General features: G+C 41.4%; 1 protein-coding gene across 1 annotated transcript; it reads right to left on the reverse strand.

Moving 5' to 3' along the window:
- Positions 1 to 8,293: 8,293 nt before the first annotated feature.
- On the reverse strand, positions 8,294 to 19,267 carry LOC109883822 (histone H2A.V). Its single transcript, XM_020475849.2, has 5 exons — positions 19,138 to 19,267; positions 17,569 to 17,646; positions 10,273 to 10,386; positions 9,977 to 10,106; positions 8,294 to 9,794 (listed from the first exon to the last, which is right to left on the reverse strand). The coding sequence occupies exons 1-5, from the start codon at positions 19,138 to 19,140 to the stop codon at positions 9,733 to 9,735; spliced, it is 387 nt and encodes a 128-aa protein (XP_020331438.1). The 5' UTR covers positions 19,141 to 19,267; the 3' UTR covers positions 8,294 to 9,732.
- Between the last annotated feature and the right edge of the window lie 230 nt (positions 19,268 to 19,497).

The raw sequence follows: 19,497 nt of genomic DNA on the forward strand, positions 1-19,497 counted from the left end.
CCTATCATTAAAATTATAGACTGATCATTTCTTTGTCAGTGGGCAAACGTACAAAATCAGCAGGGGATCAAATACTTTTCCCCCTCACTGTACATCTGCAAGCAGAGTCTGAACATCAAACAGGATGGCATTGTCTCCCTTAATCCGTGCAATGGCTACTGCTATAGGTTTCAGGAGTTTCAGGCTGTTTACCACTCTCTCCCAAAATGCATCATCCAGGAGGATCCTCTTGATGGGGCTGTCTATATCAGCAGACTGTGATATGGACATTTCTTGGAGAGACTCCTTCCCCTCCAGGAGATGGTCAAACATGATGACAACACCACCCCAAAGTGTGTTGCTGGGAGGCTTCAATGTGGTGCTCTTATTCTTCTCACTTTGCTTGGTGAGGTAGATTGCTGCTATAACTTGATGACCCATCACATACCTAACAATTTCCTTTGCTCTCTTGTAAAGCGTATCCATTGTTTTCAGTGCCATGATGTCCTTGAGGAGCAGATTCACTGCATAAGCAGCACAGCCAATGGGTGTGATGTGAGGGTAGGACTTTAGACCAAGCAGCCTTCATGTTCGTAGCATTGCCTGTCACCAGTGCAAATACCTTCTGTGGTCCAAGGTCATTGATAACTGTCTTCAGCTCATCTGCAATGTAGAGACTGGTGTGTATGTTGTCCCTTGTGTCTGTGTTCTTGAAGAATACTGGTTGAAGGGTGGAGATGATGTAGTATGCTTTTGTCACTTCTAGGTTAGACTACTGCAAACTACTAAAGCACTAAATAATCTTCAGTTAGTGCTAAATATGGCTGCTAGAATCCTGACTAGAACCCAAAAATGTGATCATATTACTCCAGTGCTAGCCTCCCTACACTGGCTTCCTGTTAAGGCAAGGGCTGATATCAAGGTATTACTGCTAACCTACAAAGCATTACATGGGCTTGCTCCTACCTATCCTTCCCGATATGGTCCTGCCGTGTATACCTACACGTACGCTATGGTCACAAGACGCAGGCCCACTAATTGTCCCTAGAATTTCTAAGCAAACAGCTGGAGGTAGGGCTTTCTCCTATAGAGCTCTATTTTTATGGAATGGTCTACCTAACCATGTGAGAGACACAGACTCGGTCTCAACCTTTAAGTCTTTATTGAAGACACATCCCTTCAGTAGGTCCTATGATTGAGTGTAGTCTGGCCCAGGAATGTGAGGGTGAACGGAAAGGCACGCACTTGCTGTCTTTACCTGGCCGGTTCCCCTCTCTCCACTGGGATTCTCTGCCTCTAAGCCTATTACAGGGGCTGAGTCACTGGCTTACTGATGCTCTTCCATGCCGTCCCTAGGAGGGGTGCGTCACTTGAGCGTGTTGAGTCACTGACGTGGTTTTCCTATCTGGGTTGGTGCCCCCCCTTGGGTTGTGCCTTGGCGGAAATCTTTGTGGGCTATACTCGGCCTTGTCTCGTGATGGTAAGTTGGTGGTTGAAGATATCCCTCTAGTGGTGTGGGGGCTGTGCTTTGGCAAAGTTTTCTCCTGAGGTGCTGACCTGTTGCACCCTCAACAACTACTGTGATTATTATTATTTGACCATGCTGGTCATTTATGAACATTTGAACATCTTGGCCATGTGCTGTTATTATCTCCACCCGGCACAGTCAGAAGAGGACTGGCCGCCCCTCATAGCCTGGTTCCTCTCTAGGTTTCTTCCTAGGTTTTGGCCTTTCTAGGGAGTTTTTTCTAGACACCCTGTTTCTACACCTGCATTGCTTGCTGTTTAGGGTTTTAGGCTGGGTTTCTGTACAGCACTTTGAGATATCAGCTGATGTAAGAAGGGCTATATAAATACATTTGATTTGATGTAGTTAATTATTCCTAGCCCACGAACATTCGACCACCCATCAGAGATGATTGCAATACAGTCTGCTTTCTCTTATGATTTGCTTGACATTCACTTGAACTCGGCATCCAGCAAATGAGTAGATAAATCATGTCTGGTTGGAGGGGTGTATGCTGGGTGAGAAACATTCAGAAATCTCTTTCAATACACGTTGCCTGTGAGCATCAGAGGTGAACCAGTTGCATACACAGCTCAAGCAAGACATTCATCATCATTTCTCTGGCTACGTTCCTCCATTGAGTCAAAAAAAACGTTGTATTCCAGGAGGACCATGAGCTGTTGCTATCGATAAGGTGTCTGATTAATAATTTTGAGTAAATGAGTAGAAAAAAAATATACAATTCCATGTACAGATAAATAGTTAAGCAGTTAGATTAAACAACTCCTTCGTAAGATAAATGTATGGAAACAGGTGAAATAACACTCTTCAGTTAGCAGGCTCAAGCAAGCTAAAAACCCGCATGGTAGCAAAAACGAACTAGCAGAAATTGTTAAGTTAGAAATGATGTAAACACACTTTGCCGTAGGCTACTGTTTACTAGTTAACAAAAAAATCATGTATATCATGTAAAATATATTCACCCCACCCAGTATTGTAATCTAAACTTACCCAAAAGCATGTAGTCCTTGGCTCAGACAGTGTAGTAGTGTGGGCTTAATAGCATCTCATTAGTGTGCAAGAATCAGCTGTACATGTGATTGAAGAATGCACTGTGCATGCAGAGGGTTGCAATTCCATTGAATTGGGGATAGTTTAACCAAAAAATGTGTATCCCACAAAAAAAGGTTCACTGTTATAAGCGAACTTTTTTAATTAATTTAAGCAAAATTCCCCAAATTCCCGGGCTTAACTGGAAAATTTCCGGGAAAATGCTGGAAATTTACCGGAAAGTTTCCGACTCTTTGCAACCGTAATCACAAGTCCTTCTAAACACTGACACAATCCCCTAGCATTATGAATGTAATTAGCCCCACCTGCTATTACACCCCCATAAAGGAAATTAGAATTAAAAACAGGTTCAGCCCCTGGTTAATCTGTGATTTACTTCACCTCAAGAATTCCATTTGGCAAATCGCTTAGCACACGCATAACTCAGGCTAACTGTCTCTCTGGGGAAGGAACCAAAGGGAGTGACAAATATAGGGAAGGTAATCAGGGAAGTGATGGAGTCCAGGTGAGTCGGATGATACTCAGGTAAAAATGGTGACAGGTGTGCGCCATAACAAGCAGCCTGATGACCTAGAGGCCGGAGAGGGAGCATACGTGACAGTACCCCAGGATGCCGACCAAAATGATGCCAGTTCAGGCAAATGAGAAATAATTGCACTCAGGCTATCCGGAAGGCCAAAGTTAGTTACTTTAAGGAACAGTTCTCTCACTGTGGGTCTAACCCCAAGAAGTTCTGGAAAATGGTTAAAGACCTGGTGAATAAACCCTCCTCCTCACAGCTGCCCATGTCTCTTAATGTTGATGATGTGGTTATTACTGACAACAAGCACATGGCTGAGCTCTTCAATCACCACTTCATTAAGTCAGGATTCCTATTTGACTCTGCCATGCCTCCTTGCACGTCCAACATTTCCTCATCTACTACTCCTTCTAATGCGACTATCCTCAATGCTCCTCATTATTTTCCCCCTGCCCGCTACAAAGTTTCTAACTGCAAGCGATCACTGAGTCCGAGGGGCGAAAGGAGCTCCTTAAACATGACCCCTAAAAAACATCTGGGTCAGATGGTTTAGAGCCTTTCTTCTTTAAGGTTGCTGCCCCTATCATCGCCGAGCCTATCTCAGACCTTGTCTAGGCCAATGTCTATGTTGCCCTGTTTATCAAAAGTCTTGAAAAACAAGAAAATAATCAACTGGCTGGCTTTCTTGATGTCTATAGTATTATTTCGGGTATGCAATCTGGTTTCCGCTCAGGTTATGGATGTCTCATTACAACCTTAAAGGTCCTAAATGATATCACCACTGCCCTTGATTCTAAACAATGTTGTGCGGCTATTTTTATTGACTTGGCCAAAGCTTTTGACACGGTAGACCATTCCATTCTTGCAAAGCAGTATTGGTGTCTCTAAGGGGTCTTTGGCCTGGTTTGCTAACTACCTCTCTCAAAGAGTGCAGTGTATAAAGTCTGAATATCTGCTGTCTCAGTCACTGCCTGTCACCATGGGAGTACCCCAAGGCTCAGTCCTAGGCCCCACACTCTTCTCAATTTACATCAACAACATAACTCAAGCAGTAGGAAGCTCTCTCAACCTTGTTCTGAACACCTCCAAAACAAAGGTCATGTGGTTTGGTAAGGAGAATGCCCATCTCCCCACCGGTGTGATTACTACCTCTGAGGGTTTAGAGCTTGAGGTAGTCACCTCATACAGGTACTTGGGAGTATGGCTAGACGGTACACTGTTCTTCTCTTAGCACATATCAAAGCTGAAGGCTAAGATTAAATCTAGACTTGTTTTCCTCTATCGTAATACTCCTCTTTCACCACAGCTGCCAAACTAACCCTGATTCAAATGAACATCCTACCCATGCTAGATTAGAGATGTAATTTATAGATTGGCAGGTAGGGTGCTCTCAAGCAGATAGATTGACTTTACCATTCAGCCATCAGATTTGCCACCAATGCTCCTTATAGGACACATCACTGCACTCTATACTACTCTGTAAACTGGTCATCTCTATATACCCATTGCAAGATCCACTGGTTGATGCTTATTCATAAAACCCTCTTAGGCCTCATTCCCTAATATCTGAGATACCTACTGCAGCCCTCATCCTCCACATGCAACACCCGTTCCACCCTTGCCCATATTCTGTTAAAGGTCCCCAAAGCACTCTTTTCACTTTGCTGCAGCTAACGACTGTAACGAGCTGCAAAAAAAACCTCAAACTGAACGTTTTATCTCCATCTCTTCATTCAAAGACTCAATCATGGACACTTTACTGACAGTTAAAAATAAAATAAAATTTTTTTGGTCACATAGACATGGTTAGCAGATGTTTTTGGAGTGTATTGAAATGCTTGTGCTTCTAGTTCCGACAGTGCAGTAATATCTAACAAGTAATCGAACAATTCCACAACAACTACCTAATACACACAAATCTAAGTAATGTGATGGAATAAGAATATGTACATATAAATATATGGATGAGCGATGACCAAGCGGCATAGACAAGATGCAATTCTGCAAAGCAGTTGTGGCTGCATTGTATTGGTGTCTCTACCTTCTTGCCCTTTGTGCTGTTGTCTGTGCACAACAATGTTTGTACCCCGTTTTGAGCTAATACCATGTTGTGTTGCTACCATGTGTTGTCTAAAGTCTCTCTTTATGTAGTGCTGTGCTGTCTCTTGCTAAAGGGCCTTGTGCCTTTTGGTTGGCTGTCATTGTAAATAAGAATTTGTTCTTAACAGACTTGACTAGTTAAATAAAGATTAAATAAATAAAATATAAGCTACGATATGAGGTCCTAAACTAAGCATGAAAGTGCATCCTTGTAGCTGTGTGGGTTAATATAGCCAAAACGCCAATGGCCACCAACCCCATACAAATTATGATTCATAACATTGTCATTTTTACACATAGTATTTTTGCAATGTGTCATGAATATGAACTCAAGATAGCATTTTTATTGGTACAGAGCAGACATAATCATGCCCTATGTGTACAAACGTAAAACAAGCAGGGGTCTAGCCACCCCTTGAAGTTCTTGAGAGAGCAGCCAAGGAAGTGAGAGGAATGAGTCCATTCGAGCAGCATCAAGTTATGAAAAAAGACGGAATGACACTGAAGAGGTACATTGACAAAAAAGAAAACAAATTATCCTTCGTGGAAGGACTTTTTTGGAAGACAATTGGAGGTTTACTTGGGAGTTAGTTGCAGCATGTTTAGCAATGCATATACAATACATGACCAACAGTATGAACATCTCATTCCAAAATCATGGGCATTAATACAGAGTTGGTCTCCCAGAGAACATGTTTACACTGCTCCAGAGTCCAATGGCACCACTCCAGCCATTCCACTCCACACTTGGTATTGCGCATGGTGATCTTAGGCTTGTGCGTGCGGTTGCACGCTCGAGCGTGGAAATCCATTTCATGAAGTTCCCGAAGAACAGTTCTTGTGCTGACTTTGCTTCCAGAGGCAGTTTAGAACTCGGTATCAAGCACTTACAGTTGAACGGGGCAGATCTAGCAGGGCAGAAATTTGACGAACTGACTTGCTGGAAAGGTGGCTTCCTATGATGGTGCCACGTTGAAAGTCACTGAGCTCTTCAGTAAGCCATTCTACTGCCAATGTGGGTGTATGGAGACTGCATGGCTGTGTGCTCGATTTTATACACCTGTTAGCAACAGTGTGGCTGAAATAGCCAAAGCCACTAATTTAAAGTGGTGTCCACATACTTTTGTATATACTGTGCATTATGGTACAGCTACATGGAAAGATGTCAGATATTGATTCTGGTAGTATTGGTAAGAATGGATAAATTCAGGGTGTCTAGCAGCTTGGTCATTATGGTACTTTTTGGTAGTACATATACAGGCATATATTATGGTAAGATTAATTGATACTCGTCCCATCATTGTAAGTGGTGAAATAAGTACAGCTAGTTATAATTATAATGGTTTAGTAGATTATAATAAAAGACTATCAGTCTTTACCTGGCTAAAAGAAAATGAATATATTATTTACAGGAAACTCACTCTACAATTACAGATTAGGTTGTATTGAAAAATGACTGGGAGGGAGAACTATATATTTGTTATGGGCAAAGAACTTTAAAAAAAATAAAAAATAAAAAAGCAATTTTGATCTGAATGTGCAAACACTCCAAACATGAGTTTAAATTTTTTTTAGCTAGGCAAGTCAGTTAAGAACTAATTCTTACTTACAATGATAGCCTGCCAGGGAACAGTGGGTTAATTACTTTTTTACCATGTCAGCTCAGGGATTTGATTCGACAACCTTCCGGTTACTGGATCAATGCTCTAACCACTAAATAGTGGGGTGGTTTGGTATTTTATTAGGATACCCATTAGCTGTTGCAAAAGCAGCAGCTACTCTTCCTGGGGTCTACACAAAACAGCAATAGACAAGAACAGCTCAAAGACAAACAGAACAAGACTTTTTTTTTTTAAAAGGCACGTAGCCTACATATCAATGCATACACAAACTCTCTAGGTCAAATAGGGGAGAGGCGTTGCGCCACGAGGTGCCGCCTTATCTGTTTTGAAACCAGGTTTGCTGTTTTTTGAGCAATATAAGATGGAAGTTCCATGCAACTAAGGCTCTGTATAATACTGTACGCTTTCTTGAATTTGGGGACTGAAAACATCCTTGATCTTTTTGGCCTTCCTGTGACATCGGGTGCTGTAGGTGTCCTGGAGGACGGGTAGTTTGCCCCCGGTAATGCGTTGAGCAGACCACACCACCCTCTGGAGAGCCTTGCGGTTGAGGGTGATGTAGTTGCCGTACCAGGTGGTGAGACAGCCTGACAGGATGCTTTCAATTGTGCATCTGTAAAGATTTGTGAGGGTTTAAGGTGACAAGCCAAATTTCTTCAGCCTCCTGAGGTTGAAGTCTCTGTTGCACCTTCAAAACACTGTGGGTGGTCAATTTCACTTTGTTAGTGATGTGTACGCCAAGGAACTTGAAGCTTTCCACCTTCACGGTCATCTAAAACAATTCCAAATAGAATAAGTCCAGCTTGAAGTCCTAAAAAACAGAAATGAGTCAACTCTGGTTCATTAAGACCGAAGACTGTAGTGGCCAAAAAGCAATTTTAGCATGGGCAGGGACATTGAGGGCGTACTCCATTTTAAAGTAGTCAACCGGGTGGGGATTCCTATGGGTTGTAGCCTCAATGGCGCTGCCCACGCTGTCACAGACGCTATAATGGTATAAAGATGAGTCCATCTCTTATGGTTCGGCCATTCCTATGGGGGAAAGGAATTGGGATAAATGCGGAAACATTTCCATGGTTAACAGGCTGAGGAGATCATACGTTCTCTCTATAAGATGATCAGTTAACATGACCTTCATGAATTATTAAGCCTTAAAACGTACTCACTTGGATTACATAAACTGCTTAAAAATTCACAGAAAGTGACTAGCTGATTCTCTGATTCTTTATTCTAAGCCTGCGTTTACCAGACTATTTTTGTGGAGTTCATTATTAAAAAGGCCATTAATTTCTTAATTGGCCAACTCTTTATAAACAATGAATTTAAAAAAAAAAGGTTTCCAGTAGTATACCCACTCTAGCCCTAGCCATGATAGTGTTGGAACTGTTTGCAAATAAAAAAACATTACAACACTTATCATAGCATAACGTGCCGAAGTTTCATAACACTACAGGATATTCTAAAAATTTAGCCAAACAAAGAAAACGAAGCTGATTGTGGTTTTTATAAAAATGAGTTTTAATTCCATTTCAGTATAAAACATTTATGAAGCCCTGCCAAATCGAATTCAACTGTCACAATCTGACAAAGGTATGATTATTTCCTCTGTCCTGCCCAACAATCTAAAAAATGGCAGACAAATTAGGGCTGAGCGATCAAATTAATTTGAGCGATATTCCAAATGCCTACATCGCAAGAATCAATGTTTGTATTTCTCATGAGTGTTGTGGTCTGTTTGTTCTCATGTCTTTTTGGTCTCGACTTAGTCGCTCCTTCCCACTAACACCAGAGAACTGTATATAAATGACTAGATGAACGTCTCCACCCTAAAAATGGGAGATGTCCCAAAGGCGGGAAGGCAGGTGACAAGCTTAAATCCAAGCTAAACTCAAACCATTGGGCTCATTTTGGACAGATCTGACAACAAAAAAGTTGCTATTTACAATTAAGGTTTGGTCCATCAAAAAAATAAATCATATGGACAATTTAGAGAAGTTAATACCCTTTGTCTGAACTACTGAAATTGCAAACACTAACAAAAATGTATGCTCAGTTGGTCACATGCAGCCTTGCACTACCAAGTACAGCGAGCAGCATTTTAGCAAAGACGTATAGTAGTGGTCTAGTCTTAAATCTGCAATAAGGACAAAATGATTGGCAATGTCTCGTTCTGATTAATTAGGCCATTAAATTTCAATCTTAACCAAGTACAGGATAGCATGCTGTTTCAACAGTTGAGACAGAAGGGTGTGTTCATAACTCCACTGTTCTGCCTTGTTTAGCTAGCAAATAGATCCAAGTTTGCAAAACCTGAAATATAAAGATTAGCTGGCTACCTACTAGCACGTGGGCTTGTGCTTGAAACTGGTGTTAATTTTCAATGCCTGCTACAATAAGTTAATTATTAGTGAATGTATATTATGTATGCTTCTGGTTAAATTTGTAAGGAAAGGGGAATTTCCATAAACTTGATCAGCGATGGCAAAAAGCATGTTAAACTACTTTGATAAAATAATTTGTGTGTTGTGGAAGGCTTATATTTAGCCTAGGTATAATTTCACAAGCAATGGATTAGATTGTTGCTCGACTTTTTTTAAATGCAGTGTATGACTTAAATTGTACAATAACTTTTTAAAATTACATTTAGGAACCGCCCATAAGTCAGACTTTTTTTTTTTTTAAACATAACAGATTTTTAGACCATAATCGCCCAGCCCTAATACAAATGTGTTTGTCTTAAGAGTTCTCTCATTATGGGAAATATTACAATAATGAAAAAAAAAAAAAAAAAAAACTTAATCACTCATCGTTAACTATAATATTAATAAAATATCAAATGTGAAGTTCTGGTCAGTCAAGTCAGTCTGAATACAAGTGTCTCCGAACACAGTCCAGTCAGAATACAAGCCTTCACAGTCAACAAGATGGTCTGTCTATGCAGTCTTCTGCTGGCCCTTCTTCCCGATCAAGGACTTATGGATGTGAGGGATCACACCTAGAAAAAGCAGCAAACAAGAATTGAGTGTATGCATGTTACAACATTTATGTCATTCACACACGATGTGTGTGTGTGTACTACACAATATAAATTATCCAAAAACAGGTGCATATGTGGTGTTTGTCTGTATAATGGTGTGAGAGCAAGTGATCTAATAACAGTGTGCCTTCTCAACTCACCTCCTCCAGCAATGGTGGCCTTGATGAGGGAGTCCAACTCCTCGTCTCCACGGATAGCGAGCTGCAAGTGGCGAGGAGTGATGCGCTTCACCTTCAGATCTTTGGAAGCGTTGCCCGCCAACTCCAGCACCTGGAAACAAATCAGCAAACCTTAACTCAAAAATAACGATTCAGAGGTCTACTATTCAATAGCACTCTTAGAATATCTTTCCAATCCCACAAATGACATTGTTTACACGACAGCAATAGTCTAATCCAACAGAATGTATTGGTGTCAGATGGTGTGTTCGGCTCACCTCAGCAGTGAGGTATTCGAGGATGGCAGCACTGTACACGGCCGCTGTGGCTCCTACACGGCCATGGCTGGTAGTACGAGTCTTCAAGTGCCTGTGGATACGACCCACTGGGAACTGGAAGGAAGAAACCAGGGGGGGGGGGAATGAGGATGAGTGGCTTTTTATACATAGCAACATTAGGTGGAGAGACAAGTGGGAAAAACCTTGAAGGACAGACATAGGGACTTAATCTCATCTGTTGGACAGTTGCCAGGGAGTGTTGCCACTACACCAAGGCTCTGCGTGGAATGAGTGGTTTCTAGTAATAGGAGCACTGAGACATGAGAAACAAAAAATTACAAACCAGTTGAATGGAAGAGTTATTTTTAATACCAGGAACATGCAAAACAGCATTGCTACTCTTGCTTTGAAAAGAGAACACCACGGAAACTCAAGGTCCATTATAAATGAATGACATGGTGCATATACAGTGCATTCGGAAAGTATTTAGACCCATAATGACAAAGCAAGAAATGTTGCATTTTTTTGCAAAAAAAATAAATAATATCACATACATGTTCAGACCTTTTACTAAGTACTTTGAAGCACCTTCGACAGCCTCAAATCTTCTTGGGTAGAACAAGCTCGGCACACCTGTATTGAGTTTCTCCATTCTTCTCTGTAGATCCTCAAGCTCTGATTTGATGGGGAGCGTCACTGCACAGCTATTTGCAGGTTTCTCCAGAGATGTTCAATTGGGTTCAAGTCTGGGTTCTGGCTGGGTCACTCAAGGACATTGACACTTGCCTGAAGCCACTCCTGCATCCTCTTGGCTGTGTGCGTAGGGTGGTTGAAAGGTGAACCGTCGCCCCCAGTTCAAGGTCCTGAGCAGGTTTTCATCAAGGATCTCTGAACTTTGCGCCATTCATCTTGACTAGTTTCCCAAGACACTGCTGCTGAAAAACATCCACACAGCATGCTGATGTCAGCACTGTGCTTTACCGTAGGGATGGTGCCAGGTTTCCTCCAGACATGAGGATTGGCATTCAGGCCAGAGTTCAATCGTGGTTTGACGGTCTGACAGTCAAGCTCCAAGCGAGCGGCCATGTGCCTTTTGCTGAGGAGTGGCTTCCGCCTGGCCACTCTACCATAAAGGCCTGATTGGTGGAGTGCTACAAAGATGAGTCTCCTTCTGGAAAGTTCTCCCATTGCCACAGAGGAACTCTGGAGCTCTGTCAGAGTAACCATCAGGTTCTTGGTCACCCTCCTGACCAAGGCCCTTCTCCCCTGATTGCTCAGTTTGGCCAGGCAGACAGCTCTAGGAAGCATCTTGTTGGTTCCAAACTTATTCCGTTTAACTTCTTCGAGATAGGGGGCGCTCTTTTAATTTTTGGATGAAAAACGTTCCAGTTTTAAACAAGATATTTTGTCACGAAAAGATGCTCGACTATGCATATAATTGACCGCTTTGGAAAGAAAACACTGACGTTTCCAAAACTGCTAAGATTTTATCTGTGAGTGCCACAGAACTAATGCTAGAGGCGAAACCAAGATGAAATTTCACAGGAAGGGAGCCAGATTTTGAATGCACTGTGTTCCAATGTCTCCTTATATGGCTGTGAATGCGCAAGGAATGAGCCTACACTTTCTGGCGTTTCCCCAAGGTGTCGGCAGCATTGTGACGTATTTGTAGGCATATCATTGGAAAATTGACCATAAGAGACTACATTTACTAGGTGTCCGCTCGGTGTCCTCCGTCGAAACTATTGCGTAATCTCCAAGTGCGTGCATTTTTCCATTTTGTTCAGAGGAGAAACCAAACTGCCACGACTGATTTATCATCGAATAGATATGTGAAAAACACCTTGAGGATTGATTCTAAACAACGTTTGCCATGTCTGTCGATATTATGGAGTTAATTTGGAAAAATGTTTGCCGTTGTAATGACTGAATTTTCTGGGGGGTTTTCTTAGCCAAACGTGATGAACAAAACGGAGCGATTTCTCCTACACAAATAATATTTTGAAAATGTTGCCTGCTGAATGCTAGGCTTAATGCTATGCTAACTATCAATACTCTTACACAAATGCTTGTGTAGCTATGGTTGAAAAGCATATTTTGAAAATCTGAGATGAGTGTTGTTAACAAAAGGCTAATCTTGTGAGCCAATATATTTATTTAGCATATCTAGGCTCCAAGTTACCTCTGATAGCAGTCTTGACATCCCTTACTGCAGGGATACCACCATTGATTTCTGAATCATTGTTTTCAGGACCATGGAAACTGATGGAATGCTCAGTGCTGTGACTGGGCAAACCTCTCTCAACACTCGGACGAAGTCAAAAAAGTACCGTTACAGTCTGTAGAAACATGTCCAACTAAGTATAGACTCAATCTTTAGGATGTTAACATAAATCTTCAATAATGTTCCAACCGGAGAATTCCTTTGTCTGTAGAAAAGCAATGGAACGCGACCGTGAGTCACTCACAAGACCGCACATCACAAGCTAAAAGCATTCTGCCAGACCTGACTCACCTCTCATTCAGCCCCACTTTACAGTAAAAGCATCAAACAAGGTTCTAAAGACTGATGACATCTAGTGGAAGCCTTAGTAGGATATTGGTCATGTTGCACTTCCTATCTTCAATATTTCCCACTTCCACTTCCTGGTTAGATTTTTTTCTTCAGGTTTTCACCTGAGTTCTGTTATACTCAGACAACAGTTTTAGAAACTTCAGTGTTTTCTATCCAAATCCACTAATGATATGCATATATTAGCAACTGGGCCTGAGTAGCAGACAGTTTACTCTTGGCACCTTAATCATTCAAGCTACTCAATACTGCCCCCCAGTCAACAATGTGAACAAAGCATCCTCTGTGGCCCCAATCCAGCTAGTGTAAATGCATTTATAATATTTATAGCGTTGTCACAGGGATCATTATATTATATCTCCCCAACTTCCACACTGCAACTACTTCTCTTAGCTCTTCAAGTTTACACTTCTCACTACTCTGAAGGGGACGTGTTTGAAGGACATGGCTTTTTATCTCCCACTCTGCTGTAATGAAATGAGCCGTTACAGTAAGGTAGCTCTCGACGTCCAACTGTCTGTTAGAGTGACAGACCGCGTTTGACAACTCGCACGCAAGTTGTTTTGTAGAAGGCATGTATTAATGTCTGGGCAAAATGTGTCCGGGAAGGAATAGTGAAGTGCGGCTCGACCACTTCAAACATGTTCCTGAACCCTGCATTCTCTACCATAGAGAAGGGTCTCATCTGCCGCTATGAATTTTGCTATCGCTGCGTTGCTTTCTTTAGCCATACGGGAGTCAGCCGCATATTGTTGCCTGAAAGCTGTGGGGAGAAGTTGTTGCCATTTAATTTTTTCGCCAAATTGGAACTTCAGGGTGATGTTCGCAGAAATGAGTAGTCATGTTACTCGCATTGCCACTCAAATAGACTATCAGCAATGATCAGAGCCTACATGTTGTAGACATTATATCCACCACTCGTTGGCAAGCCCTGTTATAGTTTACAGGGAAGCCGAAATGTTACCAGACATGAATGATTTTGGGCGTTTTCTAGTCCTGGCTCGCCAATGCGTGCCATGTTGCTCCTTTGCATTTAGCTAACTGCTAATTCCTTCATAAGCTAATTGCTGCTACGACAGTCTCAGCTCTGTTCTCACTGGAGCAAAATAATTAATGAGCGGAGCCACACACAGCTAAGAGAACTTTAAGACAACTTTAATACTATGTGGATATTTTTCCCACGTTAAATATGCAATAATATATACAATATATAAACTCAGCAAAAAAAAAAAACATGTTCAAATTCTCACTGTCAATATTTGTATGAACATAGCAAGAACCAACAAGTGAGACATAAATCGAGTAAGTTCCACAGACATGCGACATGAATAATGGGTCCCTGAATAAGGGGGGGGTTCAAAAGTAACAGTGAGTATCTGTTCATGATGGACCCGCCACGTCGATCCAGCTCCAGAGTACAGGCCTCGGTGTAACGCTCGTTCCTTCGACGATAAACGCGAATCCAACCATCACCCCTGGTGAGACAAAACCACGACTCGTCAGTGAAGAGCACTTTTTGCCAGTCCTATCTGGTCCAGTGACGGTGGGTTTGTGCCCAAAGGTGACGCTGTTGCCGGTGATGTAAGGCAGGTCCTCACCAGACAACAGGCTTACAAGCCCCCAGTCCAGCCTATTGCAGACAGGGAGCACTGATGGAGGGATTGTAAGTTCCTGGTCAACCACGACAATCAGCTGTCGGTTCTGTCTCCCTGTAGCACTGGCTTAAACGGAACCCAAAATAACTGCGCGCATCATGTATAGAATTATTTTGTCCCCCTACACCAAAACACGATCACGACACGCAGTTTAAAATATCAAAAACAAACTGAACCAATTACATTAAATTTGGGAACAAGTTGAAAATCATTAAACATTTATGGCAATTTAGCAGGCGTTTCATTGCCATGACAGAGGGTATCACGTCTGCTGCAGATGCATTTGATTAGCTTATTTCTTGAGTCAGTTGTTGGATTGGCACTAGGAACATGTTCATGTTTCCAAGTTAAACGTTCTCAAATGCCATCGAAATGGCAGCAGTGGTATGAGAACCAGCACTTTCTTGTGCGAGCAATACAGCTTTCCTCTGTACGAAATCTTCATCGACCCACTGTGCCGCCAGACTCATGCTCATGGGGCTGATGTCGCTGGTCCAAATGTCAGCCGTGAAGCTAATAGCAGTGACGCCCATAGATGTGCATTTCAACAATACTGTGCAACTCCAGTAGGGAAACATCTGGAAAATAGCACCTACTTTGTAGTGTGTACCGGGGCTCGAGGTGCTTGACCAGTCGGTGGAAGCCAACATCATCCATGACAGAACAGTTGATTGTAAAGGGCAATGAATCTCATTATTTTGGCGTTAATGGATTTCGCCTTTGAGTTCTCACTGAAGTTCTTACTCTTTCAAATGACTGCTCAACTTGAACTTGAAGTGTGCGCCTAGCATTTCTGCTTTTGTTCTGTTTAGCACTATTTTTCATGGAATCATCTACCTACGTTATATAGGTATGCACCTAAGCTTTGACGCCGGGCCGATGCTGGCATTTTTAGCCAATAATCGGGTGATTACGATATATCGTGCATCCCTAGTAAATAAGGAACTTAATAAAAATATAAAATTACATTGGCAAACATTACTAAAAACCTGTTTTCGCTTTGTTATTATAGGGCATGGTGTAGACTAACGAGGAAAAATAACTATCCATTTTGGATAAAGTCCGTCTGAATTACTATCCCAATCTCCTGTACACAGAGAGAACAATAGAAAGGCAACAATTTCAAAGATTTTACCGAGTTACAGTTCATAAAGGAAGTCAGTCAATTTAAACATACTGAACAAATATGAAATGCAACTTGTAAAGTGTTAAGCAGTGCTTCATTTGTCAAATCGTGAGGTGCCAGCCCAAAGTACACATGAGGGGAGGGGGGGGGTGACCTGGGGAGTAAAATGTTTATCAGCTTTATAATAAAGCATTGCATGCATAGTCACATTTGCGTCATGGTATAGATCAGTAGAGGGACTTACAGATGTGGCACAAATGGGAGTGTTTTTAGTAGCCTAGGGTCCAGGAAAAATGTGTTATTTTTAACACATTTCATGGAATTTGACATCATTTTACATGACTGGAGACTTTGGCAGAATCTTTAATACCGCACAAATGATCAGAATGGCAGGGTACTTTGACACTGTCAAACAGATCAATAAAAACTGCCATGCCTTGATTCCATCAATAGCCTACGTATATGGAGACGTACTGTAGGCTACAATAAGAGGGGGAAATTAAGCTGTAAACCATTTTTTAGGATTACCCAATGATGGGCAGCTCACTCGCTGGTGATTGTCAAAGCTCTCGTGCCAAAAGCCTCTCGTTAAACAATATTTGGAAGTGGATCAAATATTTTAGTAGCCTACAGCATACTCTTCCCTTTACAACGCGTTTCCCCTTAATTGTATTTGAAATCTTGCTAATGGGCTGTTGTCCACATTGTTTTCACTGACAGATATGCCACACATTCCTGACTGTAGGCTATTCCTGGTTATTGGGCTGCAATACAGCTAGACCATTTCCAAAGAATAAATCTATTAATCCCCTGTGGCTAAATTATAGGCCTCCTCATGGTGTAGTAGGCTATTCTGAATTATTTAATTTCTGAACAGACAGCAGTAATTCTATAACTTTGGCAAATGTGTTTATAATTATCAGGGGTGCTGCAGTTCGTTCAGCTATCATTCTATAAGGAAATGCAACGCTAAAGAGATGAGTTGCAGGCTCACGTCTAGCAGAGTAGAGAAATTACAGAAAGTGAATTTCATTCTAGTTCTGAGACATACTGGAGTGCTTCACACAGCCACGCGTTGGTCTCAAACACAAGTTAATGTTGTGCAAATCAACCCAAATAAACTTAGAATATTGGGCCCAACTTTCAGGTGATTTGTGTGTGTGTATTAATTAACAGAGGCAACTCAATGAGCTTTTGTTAGAATCGACATATTGCAAAAAGTGAAAATGATTCTTCATGCAACGAGAGGATCCGGCCAAATGCAGAACAAAACGGCCCCAAACTGAGAGGTGCCAGATCCTGTTCCAGCAGGATCCGGCTCATATTAAGCACTGGTCCCATGTTTCAAACTGAAATAAAAGTTCCCAGAAATGTTCAATATGCATGAAACGGTAATTGCTCTCAAATTCTGTGCATAAATGTGATAATATCAAGAAGCCGATTAAACAGCATGGGGACAATAGAAGGCCAATAAAATGTGCAGTTGCCACAAAATGCCACAGATGTGTCAAGATTAAGGGAGTGTACAACCGGCATGCTAACTGCAGGAAAGTCCATATTCAAGTCTATGGCAACAGCTCTGATGGCCATACCTGCAGTCAGCATGCCAAATGCACACTCCTGCAACTTGAGACATCTGTGGACAAAACTGCACATTTTAGAGTGGCCTTTTATTGTCCCCAGCATAAGCTGCACCTGTGTAATGATCATGACATTTAATCAGCTTCTTGATATGCCATACCTGTCAGGTAGGTGGATTATCGTGGCAAAGGAGAAAGTCTCGTCAACAAGGATGTAAACATTTGTACACAGATTGAGAGAAATAAGCTTTGATTACGGAACACTTCAGGATAATTTCTCAGCTAACGCAACCAACACTTTAAAAGTTACGTTTATATTTTTGTTCAGTATATAAGGTCTCTGTAGTGGTATTCAAATCTTACCTGCAGTCCAGCTCTCTGGGAGCGCGACACCGCTTTCGCCTTAGCTTTGCCACTGTCTTTCCCTGCCTTACCACCAGCCTGGAATAGATGGTGCAAGACACAGCATTACAAAATTAGCCAGTAGAATGAGACTTGAAACCATGTCATTTGCATGCATTATTTTTTAGTCAAGTACCCCTTCCCCAAATGACCAGATAAATCCTAACTCTTGTTAATTGGCCCATATTACCTCTTCAGACAAAGTAAACATTTTGACATACAGCATTCACAACAAAGATTGGTTTTATGCACACATGTATACTGTAAATGTCTTAGTGTTACCAGTAATAACCATTAACCTTGAGCTTTTTAATCCCAGCCCATCTACCTCTGTAGACCACCCTCTTGATTTCCATGTGCCAACTACTTTACCCAATTCATTTCAAGCCTTAAAAAAAATGGCATAGTATCCAGTGCAAGTTAAAGATACCTTTTCCGATGAGTATTATTATAATATTGTTGACTGACGATGCTTTCCAAATCACCCAACACTGCTATTTGTAGGGTTCATTTTAAATGAGTGTTTTTCAGCCATTCCTCAACCTGTGATGAAACAATCTACATTTGGGGAATAACAGTAAATTATCTAATGATTGTCGGCGGCAAGAGTTTTGAATTATAATTTAAATAGAAAAACTTTTGAATCAATCATTGTTCTGTTTATCAATTCCTACACCATCAACCATGGAATTCGTACAGCGATAATCTCTTCACAGCTATTTTGCACGTCTGTCAACATTTGTCATCAAATGTCAGTGTTTCTTAAATCCTTGGGACCCAAAGGGAGCCCAAATAACCTGACTGTGTCCCAGGTCAGCAATCTTCACTTGCCTGGCTGACATAGCTAACGTTACCTAGACAAAACTCAAGATTGATTAATATGTCCGTATATAAATACCTAATTATGAAGATGGTTAGCTAACTAGAAAGCCAGGCGAATCACCCCATTTTGGTTTGCGTTTCCCGCCAATTCTTGACAAGCAACAACTCAACTGGCATCAAATGAGAAAACTAACTAAGCTGGATAACACTATTGCAAAGTGGAGCGTTACATAAACTAATTGAATTAGTCATTTGCTGATGGCTAATTATTAGTATCTAGTTAGAGCACCTCGACAGATTTTGCAATATTGACATGATAGAGAACTGCCGCGGAGCAACCAGACCAGCCAACACGAAAAAAAATAGCTAGGCTAACGTTAACTATTGAAATTAGTTAACGTTAGTAGCCTACTTGCCACATTATTTGCATGCAGAAATAGCATAAGATGTAATGCATGTGGGAAATGTAACACCAGCAATTACCAAACAGAAAATAAAGTTTAAAAGTAACTCTTAACTAGCTACAGTAACGTTAGTAGCTAGGAACCCGACCTTGCTAACTTAGCTGGTAAACGCTAATTTAGCGTTGCTTTTCAGTCAATTTGAAGAAGTAGCACGTAATGCTAGCGAATGTACAATTAAACCATAAACAAATTCTATACGAATCTGTAGTTAATAAAAGTATCGCTACAGATAATAAACACATACCATTTCGTTATTTGGTTGTGGAACTGAGGAGATCGGAAACAATTTCGGTTCAAGACCGAGAGAAAAAATAGAGCCTTTAACAATACTATACCCGGGACTCCTTGCGAATGGATGTTGACCAATGGGAATTCCTGTTGTTTATTTTAATATTTTTTTCTGACCAATCACAGCGCTGCTTGTACAGATTTCTACCCCCCACCCCCCAAATCGGCGTGTCTTTCTTTGCCCACGAGACCAACAAGTAGGCGGGTTCGCTGTAGCTAGAAAATGCCACTCAAAATGTATGCTTTAAAAAAAAAATTACGCTCAATATAATTCACTTGCTTCACTAATACAATTCTGAAATATACTACGTGCATG

Source organism: Oncorhynchus kisutch, linkage group LG3 (assembly GCF_002021735.2).
Source record: "Oncorhynchus kisutch isolate 150728-3 linkage group LG3, Okis_V2, whole genome shotgun sequence".
Taxonomy (NCBI): domain Eukaryota; kingdom Metazoa; phylum Chordata; class Actinopteri; order Salmoniformes; family Salmonidae; genus Oncorhynchus; species Oncorhynchus kisutch.

Excerpts from the sequence above, each read along its gene's own strand:
- LOC109883822 (XM_020475849.2), bottom strand. Across the intron at positions 10,387-17,568 it reads CCCAGAGAGCTGGACTGCAG|TTCCCAGTGGGTCGTATCCA; the intron begins GTAAGATTTGAA and ends TCTTCCTTCCAG. Across the intron at positions 9,795-9,976 it reads GGCCACCATTGCTGGAGGAG|GTGTGATCCCTCACATCCAT; the intron begins GTGAGTTGAGAA and ends TGCTTTTTCTAG.